At 38.0% G+C, this 26,000-nt stretch overlaps 1 protein-coding gene across 2 annotated transcripts in view; it reads left to right on the top strand.

Annotated features, from left to right (window-relative positions):
• LOC125241072 (proton-coupled amino acid transporter-like protein CG1139) overlaps nucleotides 1-26,000 on the top strand; it is a 47,847-nt gene that overhangs the window by 20,419 nt on the left and 1,428 nt on the right. Inside the window, exons 1-7 of one of the 2 annotated variants that reach the window (XM_048149376.1) lie at nucleotides 6,421-6,440; nucleotides 7,377-7,456; nucleotides 9,948-10,082; nucleotides 22,396-22,668; nucleotides 24,009-24,369; nucleotides 24,715-24,896; nucleotides 25,820-25,995. In XM_048149376.1, the coding sequence (XP_048005333.1) occupies nucleotides 7,413-7,456; nucleotides 9,948-10,082; nucleotides 22,396-22,668; nucleotides 24,009-24,369; nucleotides 24,715-24,896; nucleotides 25,820-25,995 (1,171 nt within the window). In that variant the 5' untranslated portion in view covers nucleotides 6,421-6,440; nucleotides 7,377-7,412. Of the gene's footprint in view, nucleotides 1-6,420; nucleotides 6,441-7,376; nucleotides 7,457-9,947; nucleotides 10,083-22,395; nucleotides 22,669-24,008; nucleotides 24,370-24,714; nucleotides 24,897-25,819; nucleotides 25,996-26,000 lie in introns of those variants that run through there. The other variant, XM_048149375.1, reaches the window with a different exon arrangement.

Genomic DNA, 26,000 nt, shown 5'->3' with positions numbered 1-26,000 from the left:
TTTGTAACGTTTCAATAACAATAGGGTTAATTACAAAAACGAATAAGAAAGTTGCATTTTATCCAGAAGAGTGAAAAACTCAAAACTGGCAGTTAGAACTTAGAACTGACGTTTATAGTACGCTGATTCTCTTTAAACCACTCACTATGCTCGCGGTACAATAATGTAATGTAATAGGTATTTAACTTGCTCGGTTATTCATTGTCACGGTAAAAAACACCTCTGCTCCTTTGTAAAATAAATTAACTAATTAACTGCGTTAGTGTCTGACTCAGAAATTTTTAGTTAGGTACGTACAACGAACCGTCCGTTATTTAATAAAAAAATATAGCTAAGTAATTACGATAACGTCGACCATATGGAGTTACAGCAACTTTAACCTAAAGTACTTAGTTGTTAAAATATGGATTAAGACGGTAATATTCCATGTAAAAAACAGTCGCCAAACGGTCACCAAACGGTCGACAAACGGTCGCAAAATGGTCGCAGCGTACACGCGTGACCGAAAGCAGTGAATATTTATTATATTTTCAAAATTTAATGGCTTCTTGTATTATTTTTTTCCAGGTATCCTCAAACTTTATAAACAATTAAATATGCCGTCGTACTCAGTTGCCCTCACTAAAGAAGATTAAAAAAAATTGTAACGTGCGTACCGAGCTGCTGGGTTGTAAAGGATCGGGGATCATATTATTATAAATGGTCTTCTATAGAGCAACTAGTATTTTGCGGCATTTCACAATTGACACTTGTAGTCGTCATTAATATTACTATCAACATTAATTTCAGCGATCTGTACTTCTTTTGTCAAGATTTTTGTATAGATAAGTGTCTACAAATTTGTAATGTTAAAGAGACATAAATAAAACGTAGTAGAGTAAATAATGTGTTTTTTTTGTAACCCAAACAAAATACTTGTAGATACGAGTGCGGAAAAGAGGAAAATCGATACGAGTAGCGATAAATTAATACACGAACGAAGGGAGTGTTTTAAATCGACACGAGTTGTGAATGTCCTTTTCGCACGTGTATCGTACGACGATTTTCAGTACCTAAATCTAAGCTAAGAGTTTCGACCAGACAAGAAATAAATAATTGCTTGATTTACTCGCACTACTGCGTTAAAAAAAGCAGCATCTGTACTGAAAAAAACTATCATTGCGCAACAGAAATTCTATTAATATCACGGTAAATACTCTATTTCATTTGATTCCTACTTTTATTGTGTAAAGCAACACTACACTTCATTTTTATCAATAAGAATTAAAAATTATATATTTAATACATTAAGTAACTATAAAGTGCTTATGTATTTGTATTATCATTCTGCACTTTTCTTAACTTTCCCACATTTCTATAAAATGTCGAAGAGTGCTTAAATGGTCGTCGTCGTTTTAGGTACCTAAATTGGCCAGACACCCGTAAGTTACTCGAATAAACTGGTTTGCACAAAAAGCTTAGCACTAAAGTGGAATTCCCCGTCGTACTTATCCTTATACGCCTTAGACTACTAAATCTGGTTGGAATGAAGTAATCAAATGAAAGTCTAATGCCAGAGGTACCAATTAAGCATCTTACCTACATACTATTTCTAATTTAATAATTTAAAAAAATACAGACTTTCTTAACATTTGATAACTGCTGTATCCATACTAATATTATAAATGGGAAAGTGTGTGTATCTGTTTGTTTGTCCGTCTTTCACGAAAACGGAGCGACGAATTGACGTGATTTTTTAAGTGGAGATAGTTGATGGGATGAAGAGTGACATAGGCTACTTTTTGTCTCTTTCTAACGCGAGCGAAGCCGCGGGCAAAAGCTAGTTAATTATAAAGGATAAATAAAAGTATTTCGTATGATATTACATATTAAAACCAGCAGAAGTCTGTCAGCGCGAGGGCAAATAAATATCTAATAGGTGATTAAACCAGTGTCCGCAATTGTAAATAAATCCGTGCCAAGAAAACGACAGCTATAATTATGGACGCTACCGATACAAGCACGCCGCAGTATAGTGACCAAGACACGACCAGCCGCGGCGTCTGTGACTGGGTTAATTTAGACGAAGACATGCACATAATTATTGTACCAGTACGTTGACGATAAGCCATAGATAAGTTATTTGTACCTATATTAGTTGGTCGTACCTTACCTACCCATAATGAAAATATAGATGGATGTGAAATTCAGGAGATTTTCCTAGTATACAGGATATATTTTTCATATTAACTCAAACTTTAACCACAACAAGGTTTTAGTGCTAAGAACCCATACAACAGGTAATTAAAAGTTGGTCCTACCTGCCAGAGATAATTAATTAAAAATTATTGAGAAGAATCTTCCGGTGCATTACCTATACACTCGGTACAAATTTATATTTATTTAAGTACGAGTATAACCTATCTCTGAAAAACATCAACTTACAGTCTTACACCCGTAGATTGTGTTTTAAGAATAATAAAAACCTTAAAGCCATAATTTTCTAGATTAACGTACGGCTATTCTGTATTTCTTAATGTCGGTTTGGATTCAACTCAGGGACTTGAGTTTTACTGGGCTCTGAAGCACAGGCGAAATGCTGGGAATAACCAGTTACGCACCTACCTAATTATCTCAGTTTCCCGCTTGAAGAGAATGCGGCCTCGCTGAGGTTTGGCCTTAGCCGCGGTAACCGGACCATTCCCTTACCTAAAGTGCGGCCACGGTTAGGTTAGGTATAATAAAATGATTCATACAAACATCAACAATGTTTAGTTTTCTCCTCAATTCTGGTTTTATGTTAAGTGCTTTAAGTGGATATTTACAAAACCCCAATGTTATTGACCTGCAAGTACAGTTCGACGAATAAGTTCAAAACTCTGTAAATACTGACGCAAAATTGTTTCGAAATATAATTGACATCTAATAAAATTTTCATTTTACTCGTTTTTAACCCCCGACGCAAAAACGAAGTGGTGTTATAAGTTTGACGTGTCTGTCTGTCTGTCTGTCTGTCTTGTCTGTCTGTGTGTGTGTCTGTCTGTGGCATCGTAGCTCCCGAACGGATGAACCGATTTAGATTTAGTCTTTTTTGTCTGAAAGCTGAGTTAGTCGGGAGTGTTCTTAGCCATGTTTCATGAAAATCGGTCTACTATGTCGCAGTCGGGGGTTTTTTCAAAATTTTAATTTTGTGGTTAGGTTATGCAACGTTTAATGATGTTTTTATTGATCATTAGACGACGCGTTTTTGTTTGCTTTTTCTGCCGCTCTAAGAAAGAGAGGTTTTGGCACCTGTTTTTAGATCTAAGTAAAACACCGGCCACAGGTGTGTCTATGTAAGGATCAGTTAGTTACCCGTCTCCGTCTAAATATACTTGTAAGTATAACTTTTGTAAAAACCTAAAAACGTCCCATCACGTTCTCTATAGTTCATTTTATTAAATAAAATCTGGCATGTATATTAGAGCTGGCTTCACATGAATAATGAGCACTTGCTGCATGACATTATTTATATATCCTATACTGCATATGAATGACCGGAGGTAATCTGTAATCTCAGATCGCTGACCTACGCGAAACGAGGAGGAAGCTGAAATCGCTGCCGAAGCCACTGTGCTCAATTGCCGAAGTGAACTCACTTACACACGATGATAGGCTATAATTGAGACATCTGCATACCCTTTGCCGCAGTCTCAAACGTAAATATCGCTCATGTAGATACGTTGATACTTGATAGACTAAAGTAGCATGACCGGATGCTATGCACACCATATCGCCCCCATCACAATCGAAAACTAATATTTAATACAGAAACCGATAATATCATACATACATACTTAACTTAGATTGTTATTTTAATTTTATACCGCTCAAGAAAGTCTTCAGATCACAGGGTAAAAGTTTGTTCAGTGATCTCAGTATGAATCGTATACGTAGGTAAATACGATACCCCCGTAAATAATTTCTTTGTATAATATAAGTGTTGCCGCATCTATATAATGTTTAACAGGATCTATCTCGCAAATCATCGCAGGATGCCGGTTGTTACGTTTACAGACGGCGGAAAATTGAGGCCGAGGACTATTTTGCTAAGTTTAGATCAAAGGGGATGCGGCTCTTCCTTTAACTAGTTCCTATAGGTTGTATCGTGGTTGTATCGGTTTCTACATTTATCGTTTGCCAAGACACTAAAGTACAGCTTTTATATATTACTTTTATTTATTTAAATATTTTCAGACAAATTGACAGTGTTAATTGACGGCATTTATGTGGTAATATCTATTAAAGTCAACATCGTATAATTACATAAAATAAAAGACAATATAAAAATTTTATAACTGAGATCGGACAATATAAAATTTTTATAACTGAGATCGGAAATATCATATCACATCAATGCACCTTAGGACTTACTGCAGAATACACCAGCACTGTCTGCCGACAGTACCTAAACCTATGTCAAATTAAGTTTATTGCCATTTGACTCCAAGGATGTACCTACGTACAGACACCTACTTAAAGAAACTCAAACATTTTTGGATGTCCCAATAAAAATAAATAACAGTTGAGGGATTTCCGCCCTTTCGCTTATCCTTGAATGAAATTGTCCCCGTTGCTATTTGCCAAGAGAATAGGCTACTTGACCCTTTTTGAAAGTCTGTCTTATATGATTAAGTACTATCCAATTAACCGAAATAGAATATTACCATATTTTATTATGACTTAAAAACAGCAAAACATATTTTTAGGCTTTCTTTGCTATTCGAAAACAGATAACAAAATTGCATTTTATCCACAAGGGGCAAAGTAATTTCATACAAAGTTTAACTCAATGTCTTAATCTGGCTGCTAGATTTTACCTATAAATGATGATTTTGAATCATAAATATTGAATAAATAGATGGATTTCATTTATTTTGATGTTTTATAGTCAGTATTTTGTTCGTGTTGGTGTGGTGAAAAATTTTGTGTTTCACTCGGGGGCAAAGTTTGTTTAACCTTCGTGCCTTGATACCCTCGCAACGCTCAAGATTCCACTTTTTGAACCACTCGCTACGCTCGCGGTTCAATATCGGAATCTTTCGCTTGCTCGGGTATCAATATTGGCACGTGCGGTTAAACAACTACTTTGCCCCCTTGTAAAACAAATAACTATTAAAGTATACTTTTACGTAATCCGGCGAAAACAACACAGTCATGTTATTCTATAGATTTTCTGTGCATCGTCATTCTACTCTAAAACAACATTTTCTGACTTTTTAAGTATGAAGGCATAAAGTTCAAAACAACATTTTCTTTTTGACTTTTTTTAATAAAAATCTATAAAAAAATATTTTTTTTTAATTTATAAATGTATGAAGACGTGGCCTACGTTTTTATGTCAAATACTACAGAAGACAAAATCATTTATTGTGCCAAATTCGATGTAAGTCTATTAGTAGTCTATACACCGTGTATCCGGCACTAAACACTGTGATACGGGACTTCCTCCAATGTAAAATATAATTTCCTACGAGTTAAAATAAGTGATTCTTACAAAATCATAACTTTTATCAACATGATATAAACAGAGTTAATTAGGCCGATCACAATAGCATGTCACATCTTTGAGCTAAATAATAAATATGCACCATAGCACTGTCAAGCTAGTAGTAAGGGTACCTTACTAATGTGATAAAATGTTGCAGTGTTGATTGTGCCACATATTGTAATTCTGGCACACAATAACCATGTTATTGAGAGGCATTGACATAATATGAGAACAATCAACAGTTACCTAGACCCAGCTTCAAAAAATATAACACAATGAAGTTCGTAAGTACTATTGACATTTAAGTTCGTCGGTGTAGGTGGTTTAACGGTATAATTTAACGACACATTGTGTTCATTTGTAAGCCATTTTAATAGTCTATATCTTTATCATAGGTACCGATGTAATTTGGAAGAACAGTGAAAGCCCACTGTTATTTTCGTTCGCTAATTGTTCGTTAGCAAAAACATTGATGCAAATAATATATAGGGAAGTAAAATGGACGTAACGTATGAATAACCTCGCCTTCATTTTAAAGTTGATAAAAAGTGTAACTATTGGGCTATTGGTGACCGTATTTACTACGTGCCTAGACAGCCACATAAGCCCGTCTTTGCCCTGTCAAAAACATATGTATTTACAGTCAACAAATTGTAACCGTATAGCCCACTCTACAACCATGTCAAAATGACAAGCATTAAGAGATTTCTTACAATCTGATTTATAACGTCACTATGACAGTTCTACAATGGCCTAGGGTTGGTTGACTGTACCTAAGTACTTATATCTTTTGCGTTGCCAGATGCGACCTAATGGAATGGCAGCTCTGACATCGCAAAATTAGCGTGTTACACCATCTCCACTTCAACGAATTGGAGCAACTCGCCAGGTTCAAGAAGAGTGGTCACAGCGACCATGACGATATTTGACTTTAAGTATACGATTATAGAGGTATTTTTAATTCGACACTATAGACAACATGAGTCATGAATTCATGTATATTTCTGTACTAATTATCAGTCTCTTAAAATATCCATCACGATCATGATATAAAAATGCGATATATTTAATCTATGTATGTGTGTGTATTCTTACCACTTTTCATAAACACGATTTAGGTATGTAAGTAAGACACATACCTGATCACGAATAAATAAACAACCACATTACTTAGTATGGCAAACATTTAAGTATTTGTCATAGTAATTCCAGTAGTTGGCATCTTACCTTTAATTTTATTCGTAGAAATTGCGAGTAGAATTGCGACTTAATCGTCACATAAAGAACGGTCACACAACTCATCTAGGTTTATAAAAAAATAGATTTATAGCATATTAGTTAGTTATGCGGTATTTTTTCTGCAAGACAAAAACAAAGGTGCCTATTTTGAATATTCTATGAGTAATTCTTATTTCTTTACTATTTCAACTTCTTACACCCAGGGAGCGTTTTTTGAATCTCGGCCGTTCGATTTTGGGTAGGTATTTACTTCTTATTTATATGCATACCTCTATAATAGAAAAAATGTTATTTAGTTAGGTACTTATAGGTAAATTACCCAATAACAATTATTTGTTTAGTGTCAGCGAGATCGGTTTAGCTTGTTTTAGGCCTGATTTAGACGACGTGCGAACTCGTATGCGATTTTAGCTACAATGCGGGCTTTTGAGGTTACATACAATTTTGCACAGCCATCAAATACCGCAATGTAATAAAACTCGTATGCGAGTTCTCGTGCCGTCTAAATGGGCCCTTCAAGCTTTGAGGTGATCCATTTTTCATCGAAGTATAAAAGTATATAGATACTCTCTTAACAATTAATGTTGTAAGTAAATACCAAGTGATGAAGATTATTTGTATGTTGCAGGAAGCAGAAGAATGGGCGCGGCGGTCGAGCGGCCCCATGGTCAACCCGTCCTTCGAACCGGACGACTTCCTTCCACAAAGGTACGAGTATACACCTACCTACACTTACATACGTCGCTTCCTTCCTAAGTCCTGGCCAAACCAAGCCAGAAATCTGATAGTCACTTAACTTAATAATTATTTACTGTGCTTTTTAATCAGCATGCTATAGTGTCCCACTGCTGGGCAAAGGCCTCTACCCTGGATTTCCACATCTCCCATTGCTGTGCTTTTTCCGGCCAGTCAATAAGTCGTCCCGCTGTCTTGGCCTAGGCATACCACGTAACGCATGGCGAGTTGGCGACACCTAGTTGTATATCTGCGACTGCGAGTACGCTACACTGCCTTTTCACTGAGTTTTCCGAAATATAACCTACAATATAACGGCTTGCTTATACTTTTTTTGCTTTTTACTTTATAATATTTATATGCGACTAGTTGACTAGCTATACATATACTTACGGTCCTACTTAATCTTAGCGTAACACCTTTAGAATCTGGCCATGGTCATGCCCACCGATGCTGATTTTAACAACCCATTGTATACTTTTTATTATTGCTACTACCGCTGAGTCACGAAAACAGAATTTAATACACACGTCAATGAACCATAGTTTTGGAACATGAACACTTCCTAAACCTATGGAAATATATACCTAAATATCTATAGAATCTACTCTGTAATTGTAGATTTTTCTGTACCAGACTAAGTGATTACCAAATCCCAATTATTACCATTAAGTAACTCCCAAATTGAATAGAAAATATGTGTAAAAACTATAGGTAATGAAAATTATTATTTTTTACTCCAACAGCAATAAAAAAACCTTACAATTAAACCGTTCTATTTATAACAATAAAAGTACCTATTTAGATGATTTTTAAGAAATAATACGATAACAAGTGTCTTTTTAAAAGCCTGAGTAGTCTGACGTAATAAGCCACAAGCCACGGGGCTGGGGTAGGTTAGTCCACCAACAGCTGTAACTGTATAAATCAATACACAGTGCACTATAACAGCCGGCGTTTCCTAGCAAACAAACTCCGCGAAACGAACTCCAAGCATGCTACCCGCACGCTTACTCAACCCTTTATACTTTAAACATCGCTTATATAACTATTATAATTAACCTTAAAACATGTATATTTCAATAAAATAGCAGTGTTTTATATTATAAACTAGTTTAGTGTGCAAGTATATCAAAACAGTGAAATGAAGGGTGATTGACATGTAAATTTTAAAATTTTATTACATTCAAGCAATGGCCAGGTGAGAGCGGTGTGCTAACAAACAATCAGTAAAGTACTTATCTACATTTAACTCTAATCTGCTGCCGATACTTCTTTTTTTATTGTATTTACTTGTAATGCGCGAATGAAATATTAGTGCTGCGAAGTGTTACTTAAGTATTACTTATTCGCTGTCTTCTTAACTCAACTGCCGTTTAGTTTTTAAATAGGTACATGATACATATAAATATATGGATAACGTTTACTTAAGTTAGTCATATGCTTTTTGTGTTGCCGCTAGCCAATAGTCAACTTCATTAAAAACTACTTGTTCGTGACTGTGTGTTAATTGAACCTAGTCTACATACCTACGCTGGAACGTAGTCCAAAATATTAAGTAAAAGTAATAAGGACTCAGTCGAGGAGGTACTCTACAGATGCAGTTCTATTGACAATCAATGAGAAGTTTTAAATAGCCCTACCTCTTCGCGGCGCTTACATCAGTTTTTCTCTTTAAGTCTTTTAACTGTTTAGTGGCACTAGGTACCTACTGTTCAATAGTACATTACGATACAAGTGCGTAAAAAAGGAAGTTCCTTTTTTACGCACTTTTATCGTAATGTACTATTTCAGTACAGATGTTGTTGTTTTTTACGCACTAATTAGTGCGAGAAGTGGTTCATTATATACCAGGTCGAAACTTCGGACTCTTCGGAGGCTCACCTCTGTACTGAAAAACGTCGATTTGTAACTCGTGTCGATTTAAAACACTCCCTTAGGTCGTGTTTTAATTTATCGCCACTCGTTTCGAACTTCCTTTTTTACGCACTTGTATCGTAATGTACTATTCCAGTACATATGATGTTTTTATGCCGCACTAGTTCGCAAAGTAGTACATTTCTTGTGAGGTTGAAACTTCAGAGGGCCATAAGTAAATTGTACTGAAAAACGTCATAGTTTTGATTGTTGAAGCGGTTTTTTCAAAAGGTAGTTATTAGTTACAGAAAATATTGACTAAACTATAAATAAACTAAGTAGTGGCTCACGAAATACATACTGTATGTAGGTATAGTTTATGGGTGTAACACACTACCAATAATGGCTCCGTGTTTGCCTCAAAATCCAAAAATGCCCGTACCTAGGTGAAGAAATAATACGAGTATAAATAAGCTTGTATGTATACAGTACCTAAAATATTATAGATGCGGTAATTTATTATTAACATTAATGTTAATCGTAGATATTAGGTAATATTATGTAGATTCCCTTAGACACCTGTTTAACCAATGTTGTTTGCGTACAGCCTATCACCGGTGAAGGATGACAAGAAGCGGGGGCACGACAAAGGCATCTTCCTGGTCAACATGAAGGAGAAGAACATGCAAGACGTGGAGGAGTACGAGCCCTACGACAACAGAGTGGTCGACCACCCTACCACGTGAGTTTCCAACTACTCTCCTAAGGCCCAAGGTCCTAGTCGATTCGAATAAATCAATTTAATTAAGAGAGTTGCATTTGTTTTGTATGGTTCAATTTTCAAACTCTATAGGTTAATATTTCAATAGCAACTACGTTACTGTATCTTATAACTTTAAACGAGTAATTCTTGTATATTTATTTATTTATATATACCGACGATCTCGTAAACCGCTCTAACGATTTCGCTGAAATTTGTTACGTAGGGGTTTTCGGGGGTGAAAAATCGATCTAGCTTAGCCTTAGATCCCGGAAAACGCGAATTTTCAAGTTTTCGCGCGTTAGTAAACGCAAAATATGGTCGTCAATTTCGCCGACCGCGCATCGGCTGGACGTAGCTCAGTCGTAAGACGTCGGTCTAATGTTCACAAGCACATCGCAGGTGTCAGGGTTTCGAATCCTGGCCAGAGATAAAGTTTTTTTATTTTTTATGTATAAGAGTTTGTTTTTATCTAACGATGTAATATAATAAAATAGAACCGAGCGAAACTCTTTCGCCCAGATATTTTTTTATTTATGCTTTAAAAGGATAGAGTCAGACCTATGTTCATTATGACTCCAAAGATTCGTAAGGGTCATTGAAGCGTCAATTTTTTATCAAGTTACAGCGTTCACTTAACACATGCAAACTGCGAATTTTACTCTGTTTCAAAATCACCTTTGACTCAATAATAATATATGTAGTCTGACCAGAAATAAATGACTACGCGCCGTGTTGAGGAATTTCATTAGAACTATTTTCTTCATACTTACTAAGTACCTACCTATACTGAACTGTCACCGCATACATCAGAATAACAGCGCTCTCTTGACAATAGTCATATATTTGTGGTAAGTAGGTAAGGCTTTATTAACATGTAGGTGTGTTTATCACGCTGTCACTCTCGTTACGGGCCGGGTGGTGTAGATCGCCTTCAAATGATTAACAGAAGGTAGAACACAGATCATAGCAAGGTGAAGGAACTTTAAGCTCACCGACTTTTTGTCATAAACTGACACACTTTCGTGGTAAATAAATGTACTCACTTTAATACACCTTGGTTATAAAATAAAAAATAAAATAAAAGATATTTACTTATATATTTACCAACACAGCACGAAATGGAAATCTATAAAAACTTAGTAAGTAAAATTACAGATGTGTGTGCAGTAAAATGAATGAGACTCAGCGAGACCGCTGATTTTCAGTCCCCAACCAATAAACTTAAATCTAATATTTAACTAAATAACTATTTATATAGCTTACTAGCTAACCCGGCGAATAGATCGCTGCCAAGGCGATGTAAGTGTTATGGGTTATGGTGTTTAATTCGATTTTCTAAATATATCTTACAGTAAATGGCGATAATTAATAATGCACATCGGTCTTTGGAAAGAGACAATGAACGTCACATAAGCAAGAAAGAGACAATGCTCTATAAAGACGAAAAACTAGGTAGAGGCGCTAACGGGTTAATTGTTATAGCTACCTACCTAAATCAAATCGTACTAAAAATATTTACGATAATTTAATATCTAGAAAGAAAATAATAATTACATTTTTATGGAAAATCGGTTTCGAGGAGGCAGTCCACATTCGATAAATTGTTTAAAACCACTGAAAGCGCCTGGAGAAACTTGGTCGAAATTAAATGCTTGCTCTCCGTTAAACAGTTTAAGTCAGTAGGTCGCGATACAAAAACTGAATATTATAAATTATAATCTGCGCCGTTACCTTTAAGGATGTCTTCACTTATGGTGAATGGCCGTGCACAATATAGTGCAAGCGTTTTGTTATGGAAATACAAATACCTTTCAAAATCACTCGTCACTACAATGCCTTTCTGCTATTTGCTATAAGTACTTCACCTTGAGTAAAGGAACACAAACAATGGTAGTTACTAATGTAAAATATTGCAGTCACCAAAATTTTAAACAGTAGGTGTAGGTATAATTCTGCACGGCACTAACTAATAATAGCCATAAGGTGCAAATCCACCCGAAATGATTTATCTAATCAAATAAATAATAGAAGAAATAAGTACCAATATTTTAATTTTTAATCTTCATAAAAATACTTGCTGAAAACAACACAGTAATAAACTATGGCTGGTGTTTTACGTACGAAATTTAAAATACCTACATATTAAATATGGACAAAATTTGTCTAATATTATTTTCAAAGATTTCCTTATAGGTATTACCTATTCAAACTTATTATTGCATACATAAACGTTATATCATAAACGGTTTTATATGTGATAGAATGTCTCATGAATGAAACATTACGTTTTGTTTCCGTGTTCTATTAACTGTCAATAGTACGTGGTCGGGCAATACACGATGGAAAATTCTATCCTTGATAGGTACATTTACATTTCTTCATTGGATCTAGCATTATTTAAAGAAAACTTTATTTTACTCAGGTATGTTAGACTATAACATAAAAATATCTGATCTGATAAGGACTTCTTAAGACGCTGACAACACCCAATGACCTTGACGCTAGCGTACACTGTCTATTCCCATGGGAGTAAGTGAGAGCGCGATGTCACTAAAACAGGGCGGCTAGGTACGAAAAGTACGGAAAAATGTTAAAATAAAATAGAAAGACGCATTATTTGTGCAATATGTTTCGTTAGTCTTTTACATATGTATATTTTTGTTATTGTAATTTGAATTAAAGACAACTATGTGAATAATTGAACGACATAGAACCGTTTAATGACGAACTCGAGATCATTAAACTTTGCAATTTTTTTCTATCGAGCCGATTTCGTTAAATCGTGTATCGAGTACGGCTATGTTCGTTGAAATATAATGAATAATAACATATAATTTACTTGCCTTACTAAAACTAATAGTTTGTCTTAAAAAACTGCGCAAGTAACATCAATTTTGCGCAGTTGGGTGTTGTCAGCCCCTTATTTTCTAAAAGTTTAAAGCGTTTTCACATTTCACATTATCCGATTGGCTATCGGATGCAGAAACTATCAAAAGAAAATATAGCGCCTTTGATGTACAGGATATCGGACATCCGATATCGGATCGGTAAATGTGAAAACGCACTTAAATGAAAGAGATTCTTAAGGTTGCTGCTTTTTTATTTATGTCTGCTTAGGTTTGCAATAGGTTTTTTGTACCAGTTTTACATTTGACAATGAGAAAAGAGTGTAAATGAATTGATTTTTTATCCTTCGTTTTTTTGTTTGGTAAACTATCGTGCGCCTATTTATAGATGAAGTTTTCAAGCATAAAGGTATGAGTTATATTAGATACTAACATACAAAATTTATTGTCACGTCTTTACAATGTGTTAACACAATTAGGTATGATTTACACTAACGGTCAGACTATAGTGCCATAAAGGGTCCCCCCACATCTAGCGTCTCGCGAGCGTCGCGTCGGGCCAACTGTATGGGCAAAGCCTGACGCCGCGTCGACGCGGCGTCTTTTTCCATACAGTTGGCCCGACGCGACGCTCGCGAGACGCTAGATGTGGGGGGACCCTAAATTGTGTTTGTAACGTTCCGTGCCTCATAAAGGAAAAACGGAAACCTTATTACTTAGGTTCACTCTGTTGTCCGTCTATCCGTATGTCTGTATGTCAAGACTAAATATGTCTGGGGAACACAGGGATCGAGTTGAAATTAAAACCATTACCTATATACATACTGAGGTCTAGACTAATAGACCCATTAATCTACAGGCGGTGTATGCCGTACAAAACGTATTATTAAACAGTAAAATGCACTGAGTCTTGAATTATTAATTTATTTCCACGTAAAATGTATGACAGCACTTAGACCGACGCTGCTACGATCCAGGGCGGTAGCCATCTTGCCATTCTTGCCTTCTCGTCCACCCACTGCCGAGCTGTCAGCTCGGGGACGTTCCGAACTACGCTAACAGATCGGCCATTCGACCTTATCCTTTGCCCACAAAGGAAGTCTCCCACGCGTGGGCCACTGAACTTCACCACCAGTCCACCACGCACTTCGCAGCTCAGCTCACCAGTGGCAGTTAGCCCACTAGTCCGCTAACTCTGCGAAACAACCAAATTCATGTGAATGCTTTGCCCGAATGCAAGCCATTGTTCCAAGAGGCTTTTGATCATCCTTCCAGAATACCAAACTCAGATCCGTTTAGGACACTAGTAAGTTGCTCACCAAATTATTGTTCTCGTGAGATACATTCTAGATTTATATTCTATCAGTATAAGTAATACACCGACAAGTCACTTCTAGTGTGTCTAATGTGTCCATATGAGATAAAACGGGAAAACTTATAAGATATTCTCAATCAAGGCTCAATAGACCTCCAAAAAGCTAACGTCAAAGATTATATTCAAGAACCACTTGAAATTAATTCAATCATAAAATTATGATGCATGACTTGCATGACCTTCAGACCAGAAAAGTTATAGGTGCATATGCACCACGCTGTTATAACAAAAACATGGAACGGGCTCACGTCTGACGTCAGTGATGTAGAAGATGCGTGCTTCACGCAGGGTCAGCACAAGACACTCGCTCGGCTCGGTGGGCCTCGGCTGTACACCAAGCGCCTACTTAGCTCCACGTCTACGGCAGCCTCCAATGCAAAGATGCGTGCTCCACGCAGGTTCAGCACAAGACACTCGCTCGGCTCGGTGGGCCTCGGCTGTACACCCAGCGCCTAGCTCCACGTCTACGGCCGCCTCCAATCCGAAGCATTTATATTAATCAGCCATTACAGTCTCTCCAATTCTGTAATTCATATTATTAATGTTACACGTGTTCCGTTTTACCACAACGAACAATATGATTTCAGAATAACCGTGCATTTCATAGTCCAACCTGAACTGTGAAACATTATTACAATTTACATCTTATCAACGGGCTACAGAACATTACACAAACAGATCATAGTAGTCTGCTGTCTTGTCTCAATACCAATTTTGTATTGACCAAAGTTAAAGTAGTCAATTAGTCATTGACCCTCAAACATAACTAAGGTACATATAAACTTTACTCGTAATTAATGTTGTGTTCTGCCTTACCAGCACCATACGTGTTACCGACTATCCTCAATGTTCATCTCAGGCCCATGCCGCAAACTCCATCGAGTTCACAGTCACCGCCACCGCGCAATAGCAGCCGTATCTTGCGACTTCGTCACGAGTGCAGAGAATGACGTTATCCACTTCTCTCAGTCTGGCACACACAGTAGGTACAGAACTTCTCCGCCCAAAGCATCATGGGAGGTAACGCCACACATGGCGTCCTGAAAATAGACGTCACCGCAAGAAGCGTCGTGACTACAGACAAGTCGTGATTGACGACCCGAAGGCGTCTTGGAAACAAGCATCACCGCAAAAAGCGTAGTGACTACAGACAACAACGCACGAGGCGTTCATGAAACAGGCGTCACCGCGAGAAGCGTAGTGACTACAGGCAACAGCGCACACAGGCGTTGATGAAACAGGCGTCACCGCGAGAAGCTTAGTGACTACAGGCAACACCACACACAGGCGTTAATGAAACAGGCGTCACCGCGAGAAGCGTAGTGACTACAGGAAACACCGCACACAGGCGTTAATGGAACAGGCGTCACCGCGAGAAGCCTACAGGCAACACCACACACAGGCGTTAATGGACAGGCGTCACCGCGAGAAGCAACACAGGCAACACCACACACAGGCGTTAATGAAACAGGCGTCACCGCGAGAAGCCTAGTGACTACAGGCAACACCACACTCAGGCGTTAATGAAACAGGCGTCACCGCGAGAAGCCCAGTGACTACAGGCAACACCGCACACAGGCGTGTGAAAACACATATCACCGCTACAAGCGTCGTGACTACAGACATCACCGCCACAGGCGTGTGAAAACACATGTCACCGCTACAAGCGTCGTGACTACAGACAGACATCACCGCACATAGGCGTGTGAAAACACATGTCACCGCTACAAGCGTCGTGACTACAGACATCACCGCACACAGGCGTGTGAAAACACATGTCACCGCTACAAGCGTCGTGACTACAGACATCACCGCCAGAGGCGTGTGAAAACACATGTCACCGCAACAAGCGTCGTGACTACAGACATCACCGCCAGAGGCGTGTGAAAACACATGTCACCGCAACAAGCGTCGTGACTACAGACATCACCGCCAGAGGCGTGTGAAAACACATGTCACCGCAACAAGCGTCGTGACTACAGCCATCTCCGCCCAGAGGCGTGTGAAAACACATGTCACCGCAACAAGCGTCGTGACTACAGACATCACCGCCAGAGGCGTGTGAAAACACATGTCACCGCAACAAGCGTCGTGACTACAGGCATCACCGCCCAGAGGCGTGTGAAAACACATGTCACCGCAACAAGCGTCGTGACTACAGACATCACCGCCAGAGGCGTGTGAAAACACATGTCACCGCAACAAGCGTCGTGACTACAGGCATCACCGCCCAGAGGCGTGTGAAAACACATGTCACCGCAACAAGCGTCGTGACTACAGACATCACCGCCAGAGGCGTGTGAAAACACATGTCACCGCAACAAGCGTCGTGACTACAGGCATCACCGCCCAGAGGCGTGTGAAAACAACTTACTTCATCCTCTTGGGAGTCTCACACTGACAGCTTACTGTTCAGTACTTCTCATTGGCAACCGCGACCATGCCTTGTCGCGCATCAGCCATGTCAGCATTTCTCACTAGCAGCAATGCCAGCAATACTCCAAACCGAACACATACTTGCATATGTTTCCTCTGAAACCATACTAAAAGCAGTAAATTGTTCCACACAATGTAGCACCATTGGCTTTATGTTGTTTCATATAATACTACCGTGTTCCATTACACTGATATTTTACTCAGCTTTGAAAAGATTCCAAAATCCAGAACCTCAGACTTCAAATTATCCATGTTTACTCAGTTTCAGTTGGACATTAATTCCTTTAGGTACTCATACCAGATGTTATTCATAAAATCAAGCCACCAACAGTGTTAGAGCACTTAACAATACATAACTTACTCCAACATTTAATTGGGAAATAGAAATTATACAGTACGGCCTACAGTGGCAAATTATTACTTGTGCAGTTTAGCAGCTTGTGCAGCATAATTAAATCAATCATATCTTACCATTAGTCCAGTAAAGGACCCAACACTTAGTTAACCTTTTGTATAAAGATCACCATGATTAATAATTTTGTCAAAATCAGACTACTGCACACTCACCTGATTAAATTGCAATGGGCAACAACAACCTTAAGTATCCGTCTCACTATTATTTCCCACTTGAAATACGTTTACAGTCTTTCAACAAGCATATTTATTTTTATCTTATATGAACTTTACACAACAGCCTCACCAGCTAACACCATGCTTGCTTTAGTTTATGTGCCAATTTTCCATCACAAATACTATCTGTGAACACAATGTAAGAACACACACAGAGACAAATAATACTTTGATAACAGTAATCACCATACCATACTCATTTTGCATGAATAAAACTCTTATACGTTTTTTGTAAGTTGAACATGTGTTATAAACACTTGACCATAATAATTATGATCAATTCATCCTCTGTTTCTATCTTGTGAAGCAAGCAGTAACTATTAGAGTCACATTTTGCATTGTTCAGGCCTTCATTCCACTTTCACAATGATCAAAGAACATAATGTAAACATACACTAATACAACAACTTTGATAACATTAAATCACCATACCATATCCATTGTGCATGAATAAACCCCTTTTGCTATTATTTTGTACTAGCCATTCATTGATCATGTGTTACAAACACTTGACCACAAGGTTATCAATGTAACCCTTAATCCATTCTTGTGAAACAAGCAACAACAAGCAGTGACTACTACTGTCACATTTCACATTGCGCAGACCAATATTCTATCACATTTACTATCTGTGAACATAATGTAAAAACACACACAGAAAGACAAGTAGTACTTTGATAACAGTAAATTAGTATACTGTATTAATTGTGCAGGGATACACCCTCATCAGTATTATTTTCTGCTGGTAAAACTGTCCACATGTGTTGCAAACACCTGACTACAAAATGCTTAGTAAATCCACACTACTGCTCTTGTGAACCAAGCAGCAATTATTAGTATCACATTTTGCATTTTGCAGGCCAACATTCCACCACAATTGCTATCTGTGAACATTTAAACACAGACATGCTCACAACACAAAACAATACTTTGATAACAATAAATACCCATACTTTACATGTGTACTTTATTGATATTCTGCATAAATACTTCTTATAGGCACACCTCATCATACCTATTGCTTTAAGACTAATTTGAGATGTGTTCACATTCCCACAACTGTTCAACAGGTAGCGGTCAGTTTTCTCATGATTCCTCTTGCGGACTCCACAATTCCACACTCATTGCTGAACTTATACTTGTATTTGTTAAACAGGTCAATATTACACCATAAGTAATATCTGTAAACATAATGTGAGCACACACACAGAGTACACAGACACACATCTCAAAACAATCAAACAGTAAGAAATAGTAACAATATTCAAAATCACACCAACAGACTTACTATACTTTCAGCAAAGTACAACATTTCCTTCATGCCAGTCAATAAAAGACAATGTAATAAAATCACTCCTTTCACTAAGAGGAACTAAGCTGAATAATTAATCATCAATCAATTAAACTTAAATGGGATCATAATAAAATGACCATTGAATTTTTGTTGTAGTCTCGGGTAGTCACCAATACTGTTGTCATCGGCAACATTACTGTACCGCATTAGGTACTATCAAGTGCCAACCACTTTTATTTTTAACATCATACATTTTTTTTACCATTGAAAGTATTTACTAAATGTAATTTTAAATGACTTAAATATCATGCTATAACTTCCTCCGCTGATAGCGAGAAGCTAACTTGTCTAATATGGCTCCGGTAAACCTTCAGCAATATTACACTCACATTCACATTACCTTACCTCAGTGGTTACTAAAACTTTACTGAACACATCATAATCATTATTTAATATTGAAATCAGTCTTCAATACACATCACAGTCATCAAGATAGTCTCATCTTCAAGATACCAATTTCATATATTGTACACTTACTAAGAATACTTATTCTTAGACTTGAAACCATAAACCCTTGCTCCTTGACTTGCAATAATTATTGTGTAACACAATTTTATTATGATCACTTGTATAATTTCCCAACAGCACAAACTAAACCATGTGCAACCCATAAATAATGAAATATCACACTTTGCGCATTTTAGGTGATTGTTCACTGAGTTCACTGTACACATTTTATATTTATTATTTCTAAACATGTATAAAACATAATATCTTACAGTAGTACCTGCTTTGTTATCCATAAGCAGTTCACTTTGTTACCTTGTAAGCCAACATCAGGCTGGGACGGGATCTCACAGTCATGTTGATTATTACATCCAGATGTTTTGTTTCATGTCATTTTGTCCCAAGGCATTCATATTTGTACCATCATCAAACACCAGTATGCCATGGAGTTGAAGTTATCATTTCTGTTCTGTAAATTAAGCTCAAAACCAGCACAGCCACTCTAAGACTAGAGTGGTATTATAATAAATACCAATGCATGTTGTGCATGCATTTATGTAATAATAATGTATAAGTTTCATACCAGTAACACACCAAATGATAATAATATACACCAACTTCAAAATGTACATTCCTGTTAGTATTTATCTACTGGACTTCACACAATAAGGATCAAAGTCCATTATCATCTTACGCGTTAGGTTATTGGTGCGTAATTGTTTATTACAAATTCTTGACAGAAAACGTTCACGTATTTGAACAATTGGACATACCTGTATTCAGGGATGGTCATAGCCACATCCAACCAGTGTAACACATTCGTAATCGAGTCTTATTGCCTCGACTCATGCTCGTAACTTACCGCAGTCGCCAGGCGACAATTTTGTTGTACTTACGTACTTTTTTGCATTGTATGATTTATGAATATATCATACATTTGTTGAATAACTTAAACCAAAACATTTAAACACTTCGCGACTCAAAACTTAATGCATTTTACCATTATTTTACCAAAGTGCGTACGCGCCCATTTCGCGCGCAAATGACGCTTCTTCAAACAGTTCGATTATTAACAAATTTGACCGAAAGACTACGTAGGCATGAAATTCAGAGATCGCACTTCTGAATTATTAAACAGTAAAATGCACTGAGTCTTGAATTATTAATTTATTTCCACGTAAAATGTATGACAGCACTTAGACCGACGCTGCTACGATCCAGGGCGGTAGCCATCTTGCCATTCTTGCCTTCTCGTCCACCCACTGCCGAGCTGTCAGCTCGGGGACGTTCCGAACTACGCTAACAGTAGGTATAAGTATTCACTGACTCTCAACTCAATTCACGACTCAAAATTAATTGGGACACTATAAAATAATAATAATGCGTGTGTAATTTAATTTACTATTTATACTTTACTTGAAATTAATTATTCAGTAATGTAAATGGCTGTTTGTTTTCTAAATAAACTAAAAAAAAATAAGTTAAATTGGTACGGAACCCAACATAGGACTCGCAAGCGACTTCTGCTGGGTATAACATAAGCATTCAAGTTCCCAGTAAGTATGTTTAACTAATAAAATATACTGTCACTAAGTATTACCTAACTTAAAAGAGAACTAGCCGATCCTTATTTAAATACAGAACCCGTATTAACGACGACTTTGATGGGTTAAATTACTCATAGTCAGTGCTCATAGTTTACTATGGCTACATATTTCGAGTAAAAAAAACCTCCGCGAGGCGTCAGAGCGTTTTTACATTACCAGATCCGATATCGATTGTATGAAGGATGTCCAAATGTATTAAGATGGCGCCTTAAATACAATTATAGGACATCAGTCCTACATCCATCAGACAACCGGTCTGGCTCAGGCCGAAAACCGGTCCTGCCTGCTGAGCCGCGGTCCTGGGTTCGAATCCCGGTAAGGGCATTTATTTGTGTGATGAGCACAGATAGGTAATTTATTCCTGTCATGGATGTTTTCTATGTATATAAGTATGTAGTATACCGTCGCTTAGCACCCATAGTACAAGCTTTGCTTAGTTTTGGGCTAAGTTGATCTGTGTAATGTGTCCCCAATATTTATTTTTATTTTTTTATTTTACATCCAGTATCGGATCGGGTAGGTAATGTAAAACGCACTAGACTCTGACCACGCCACGTACCTAATTTCGTCTACGCACAGGGGTCTCATTAACATGCATAAGAGTGCCTACTACCTACAATAAAGTCATGACAAGTCATAAGGCACTATTAGGTAGGTAAGTCGGAAGACCCAAGCCACAGGGCCGGCTCGCCAAAACTTTGTGATTTGCAAGTCGTTGAGGAAAAACCTTCATATTGCTATTTACCTCGGTAAACCAGTGTGAGGGGAATAACAAGTTAAGCAGATCTTAAGTTATACCTTATGTCTTTCTACAGACTGACCTAACGACATTTGTTTTATGTAAATGATAAGGATAAAGATAATCTCTGTGCAACAAATTTTCCACATAAACGGTAAAAAATACATATTTAACAAGACGTTAGCTTAGCAATAATAGCCAAAAGAGGTGTTTACTGTATGTATTTAGTACATACCTGTTAGGTACTTAAACGCTTGCAATTCCGTTGCATACGTTGCAGACTGCACTTTATTAAATACCTACGTTAAATCTTTTCCTCAAGATAAGAATGTTGCTGCCTCCACCCGTATTGGGAAAATCTGGGATATTTCTCTAAAATTTTCACATTGTGGTACGGCAACTTCTTGTACGAATAATAAATACGTAATCAAACTAAACTAGGCTAGGTACCTATAAAGAAGTTCAAATAGGATTGTTCAGAATATTTAACGGCCATGCCCATATATTTAAACGTAGATATACTTACCTATATTTTTTCAGGATTTTTTTTAGTGTTAATTAAATTGGTACCTATTCTAGGTTAAAGAAGATATACTTAGTTTACATTTTGGCCTGTACCTAAGCGGTTGACATTCAAAGTAGGATAATCATGTTCTAGATAATGTCTTTTCTCTAATCCAGAGATCTGTTATTGATATGCAATAAACATAATACCCATATTATTATATTCCTCCTATTACGTATACGACCTCCAAAGCCTGTTTAGTTGCGATTAGGTTAATTTGTTTATATATCTTTAGTCGGCTAACGACTTTGGATTTGCATCTATTAACGCTAACTAATCTGTGTATTGTACAGGAACACGGAAACACTCCTCCACCTACTAAAAGGTAGTTTGGGCACGGGCATCCTGGCCATGCCGCGCGCGTTCGCCAACTCCGGCTACGTGGTGGGGTCCATCGGCACGGTGGTGATCGGCGTGCTGTGCACCTACTGCATCCACGTGCTCATCGACTCCTGCTACGTGCTGTGCAAGCGGCGCAAGCAGCCCTCCCTCACCTACACCGCGGCCGCGGAGGCCGCGCTCTCGGAGGGGCCCGACTGGTGCAAAGCGTGCGCGCCGTATGCTGCGTAAGTTCCTTTTGTCCCAATAATCACTTGACTATCTTCCGATTTGAAACACATATTATATTATCATTATATCAATGGTAGGTACCATTGATATAATGATAATATATATGTGTTGAATGATCTCAAAGAAGGTACCTACAGTTAGAAACAAATGTTGTAATTTATAAGTAGGAAGTATTAACAATTAATGGCATAGTCGTTGGCAATTAGGTACTACCTATTGTTATGAGTATGATTTTGATTACCTCGCTTTTGCTACTGACTTATTATTAGTTGGTTGAAATATTACAATCATCTGAACAAATTTTAATTTACTTCTTAGGCTAATCATTCAATAAGCACATTTGTAAGTAATGAGTAATTTGTTTAAACAGTTGACAGTTTAATGAAACTAGATGAAAACACTTCAACACACTCTTATCGTTGTTTATCGACGTGTCCCTGACTTCTGTTTGCTGGCACTACAACTATTTAGGTTGAGTGGCATTTTTCCGTGGAAAACCACTTTGCATCACGCGTAGGTAAGCGGATTAAAATGCTAGGTAAATACCAGTGGTTTACACGAAGTCGCCTATGCTATGCCTAACAAACACTGATTTAGAATGCCCTCAGAAACATACCTACAGACCTTTTATTTTTCGTGATAATATTGATGTTAAATCGATTGCTTACTGTTTTTAACCCCCGACGCAAAAACGAAGGGGTGTAATATAAGTTTGACGTGTCTGTCTGTGTGTGTGTCTGTCTGTGGCATCGTAGCTCCCGAACGGATGAACCGATTTAGATTTAGTTTTTTTTGTCTGAAAGCGGAGTTAGTCGGGAGTGTTCTTAGCCATGTTTCATGAATATCGGTCTACTATGTCGCGGTCGGGGGTTTTTTCAAAATTTTAATTTTGTGGTTAGGTTATTAAGGGTTTCGTAGTCAATAAGGATCCCTTAATTATTGGGTATACTGTCAGTCTGTTGTCTGTTGCTCAATCGGTATTTTTTTTTATCTCATAGTCGCTGTTTTATTGACAGGTACTATTCGGGACATCCCTGAGTTTTGAACGATTATACCTATTGGGTCTTTGAAAAGTGAGGGTTAGGGAGATTCCTATGGCATCTTTCAAAAGTTGGGGTTGCTTACAATTTGCAGCGTATTCCCATTTGTGCACCCCTCAAGTCCCTAAGTCACCTGACGTGACTTTATATCACAAAATGAACAGTGAGACTATTATTTAATTAGAAAATTTTAAGACCAATGTGGTCATTGCTCTCGGTTCACTCGGTTGTAAGCTGTAGGTACCTAACATTGAGTCGGAAACATAATAAGTAAGGCGTTACCTTTTTTGTTACAGGCATGTGGTAAACGCGTTCTTGCTGGTGTACCAAATAGGGACGTGCTGCGTGTACGTCGTGTTCGTGGCGGAAAACATCGAGTTCGTGTTACACTACTACGTGGGCCTAAAAGTGACGGTGTTCCAAGTCATGTGCGGCTTCCTTGTTCCGCTCATTCTCATCAACTACGTGCGGGATCTAAAATACTTGGCGCCTTTCTCGGCGATAGCCAACGTGATAACGATAGTGAGCTTCGGGATCATCCTGTACTACATCTTCAGAGAGACGCCGACGCTGGAGGGCAAGGCGCCCGTCGGGAAGCTTGCCAACTTCCCCCTGTTCTTTGGCACCGTGTTATTTGCGCTGGAAGCAATTGGTGTGGTAAGTTTCAGCGCTGTTTGCTTGATACCTATAATAGCATACTTAGAAGGTTTGTTGGATATACTCAATACCCGACGGAAGTTTCGGATTCGGCTTACTTAAAAACATGTTTGAGCCAAAGGTTCAGTTTCGGTGCAAAAACTGCCGAATCTTCCGTCGGGTACTATTCGATACTAGAAACCCTTTGTTTTCGGTTTTAAAAAAACGTGCAGTACCTAATTCACCTCGGCTAACAGTCAGATGTGATCTGAGGCTATTCATCTGGCCGAATATTGAATATTTCCGATCGGTGGGCAGAAAACATTTGTAATTTGTATTCTATAAAGTTACTTCTCTTTGTTACAGATTTTACCCCTGGAGAATGAGATGAAGACGCCAAAGGATTTCGTGGGGAAGTTCGGAGTGCTGAACAGGGCAATGATCAGCATCGTCCTGCTATACGTGGGCATGGGCCTGTTCGGATACCTGCAGTACGGCGAGGGCGCCAAGGGCAGCATCACGCTCAACCTGCCCGGCGACAAGGAAACGTAAGATCGCACTTTCAACATCCTTCTTATTATAATTGATAATAATTCAAATTATGATAGTTCATTACTAATAGTTAATTTAACTTCCGTCTACAATATCTCATCTGTATGGATTGACGATGATGTAACAGAATCACTTTCGTATTAATATATTATAGTAATCGCGACGTTAACACGCTCGAAAACGACCTGTCCCTCCCTAATTAATGCAATTATAAAAATACGGGTAGCCTATTTCGCGATTAAGGTTCTGTCTTTTTTTAAGTGGTAAAGACGAGTTTAATAAAGTCTCACGAAATCTTCACCAAATTGAATGCAAAGATATACATATAATAAATGGAGGAGTCCATCAGTTAAGAACTTGACTGACTCAGACTGTAAACCATGCATTCGCGCCGCTATAAAACAGATTAAATAATACACACTCAAATCTACCTCTATTATGAAACGAATGTCAATAAAATAATGGTTAGTTTACGATATCTACGTCTATCTATAACAATACCTACACTACAGTACGAGTTTATTGGCGCGGTTCAATGGTTTTATGCAATCACTTCTAAAACTATTCGCTAGAATTCATTAATAGTACTACACAAGGCCAAGCTAGCCAAGTTTTCATGCCGTAACTACGCGTGCGTATCGCGTCATTTCTAAACACTGTCATTGACTTCGGAGACATGATTTCCATCGTTCCAGGGGGTCTACTCGCAATTTCAAAGATACCTACTACTACCTACCTACTTACCGTAGCTAATCTCATAACCACTTAAATATGAACTATGGCACATACGATTGACAAGTAGATAAACGATGCAAGCGGTGTAAATTTCTGCGTGAGGGTTATGTCCGGATGTAGTCATAATAATTACAAGACAATTTAGAGTAATACTAATATCTAAGTAACGAGTTGTTATATGCAGGCTGGCGTGCACGGTGCAGTGCCTGCTGGCAGTGGCGATCTTCATCACGCACGGGCTGGCCTGCTACGTGGCCATCGACATCCTGTGGAACGAGTACATCGGCGTGCGCCTCTCCAACAGCAAGATTAGAGTCGTCTGGGAATACCTGCTCAGAACTGTCATAGTCCTTCTCACATGTGAG

Source organism: Leguminivora glycinivorella, chromosome Z (genome assembly GCF_023078275.1).
Source record: "Leguminivora glycinivorella isolate SPB_JAAS2020 chromosome Z, LegGlyc_1.1, whole genome shotgun sequence".
Classification (NCBI taxonomy): Eukaryota; Metazoa; Arthropoda; class Insecta; order Lepidoptera; family Tortricidae; genus Leguminivora; species Leguminivora glycinivorella.
This window is presented reverse-complemented; position numbering and strand designations above follow the sequence as displayed.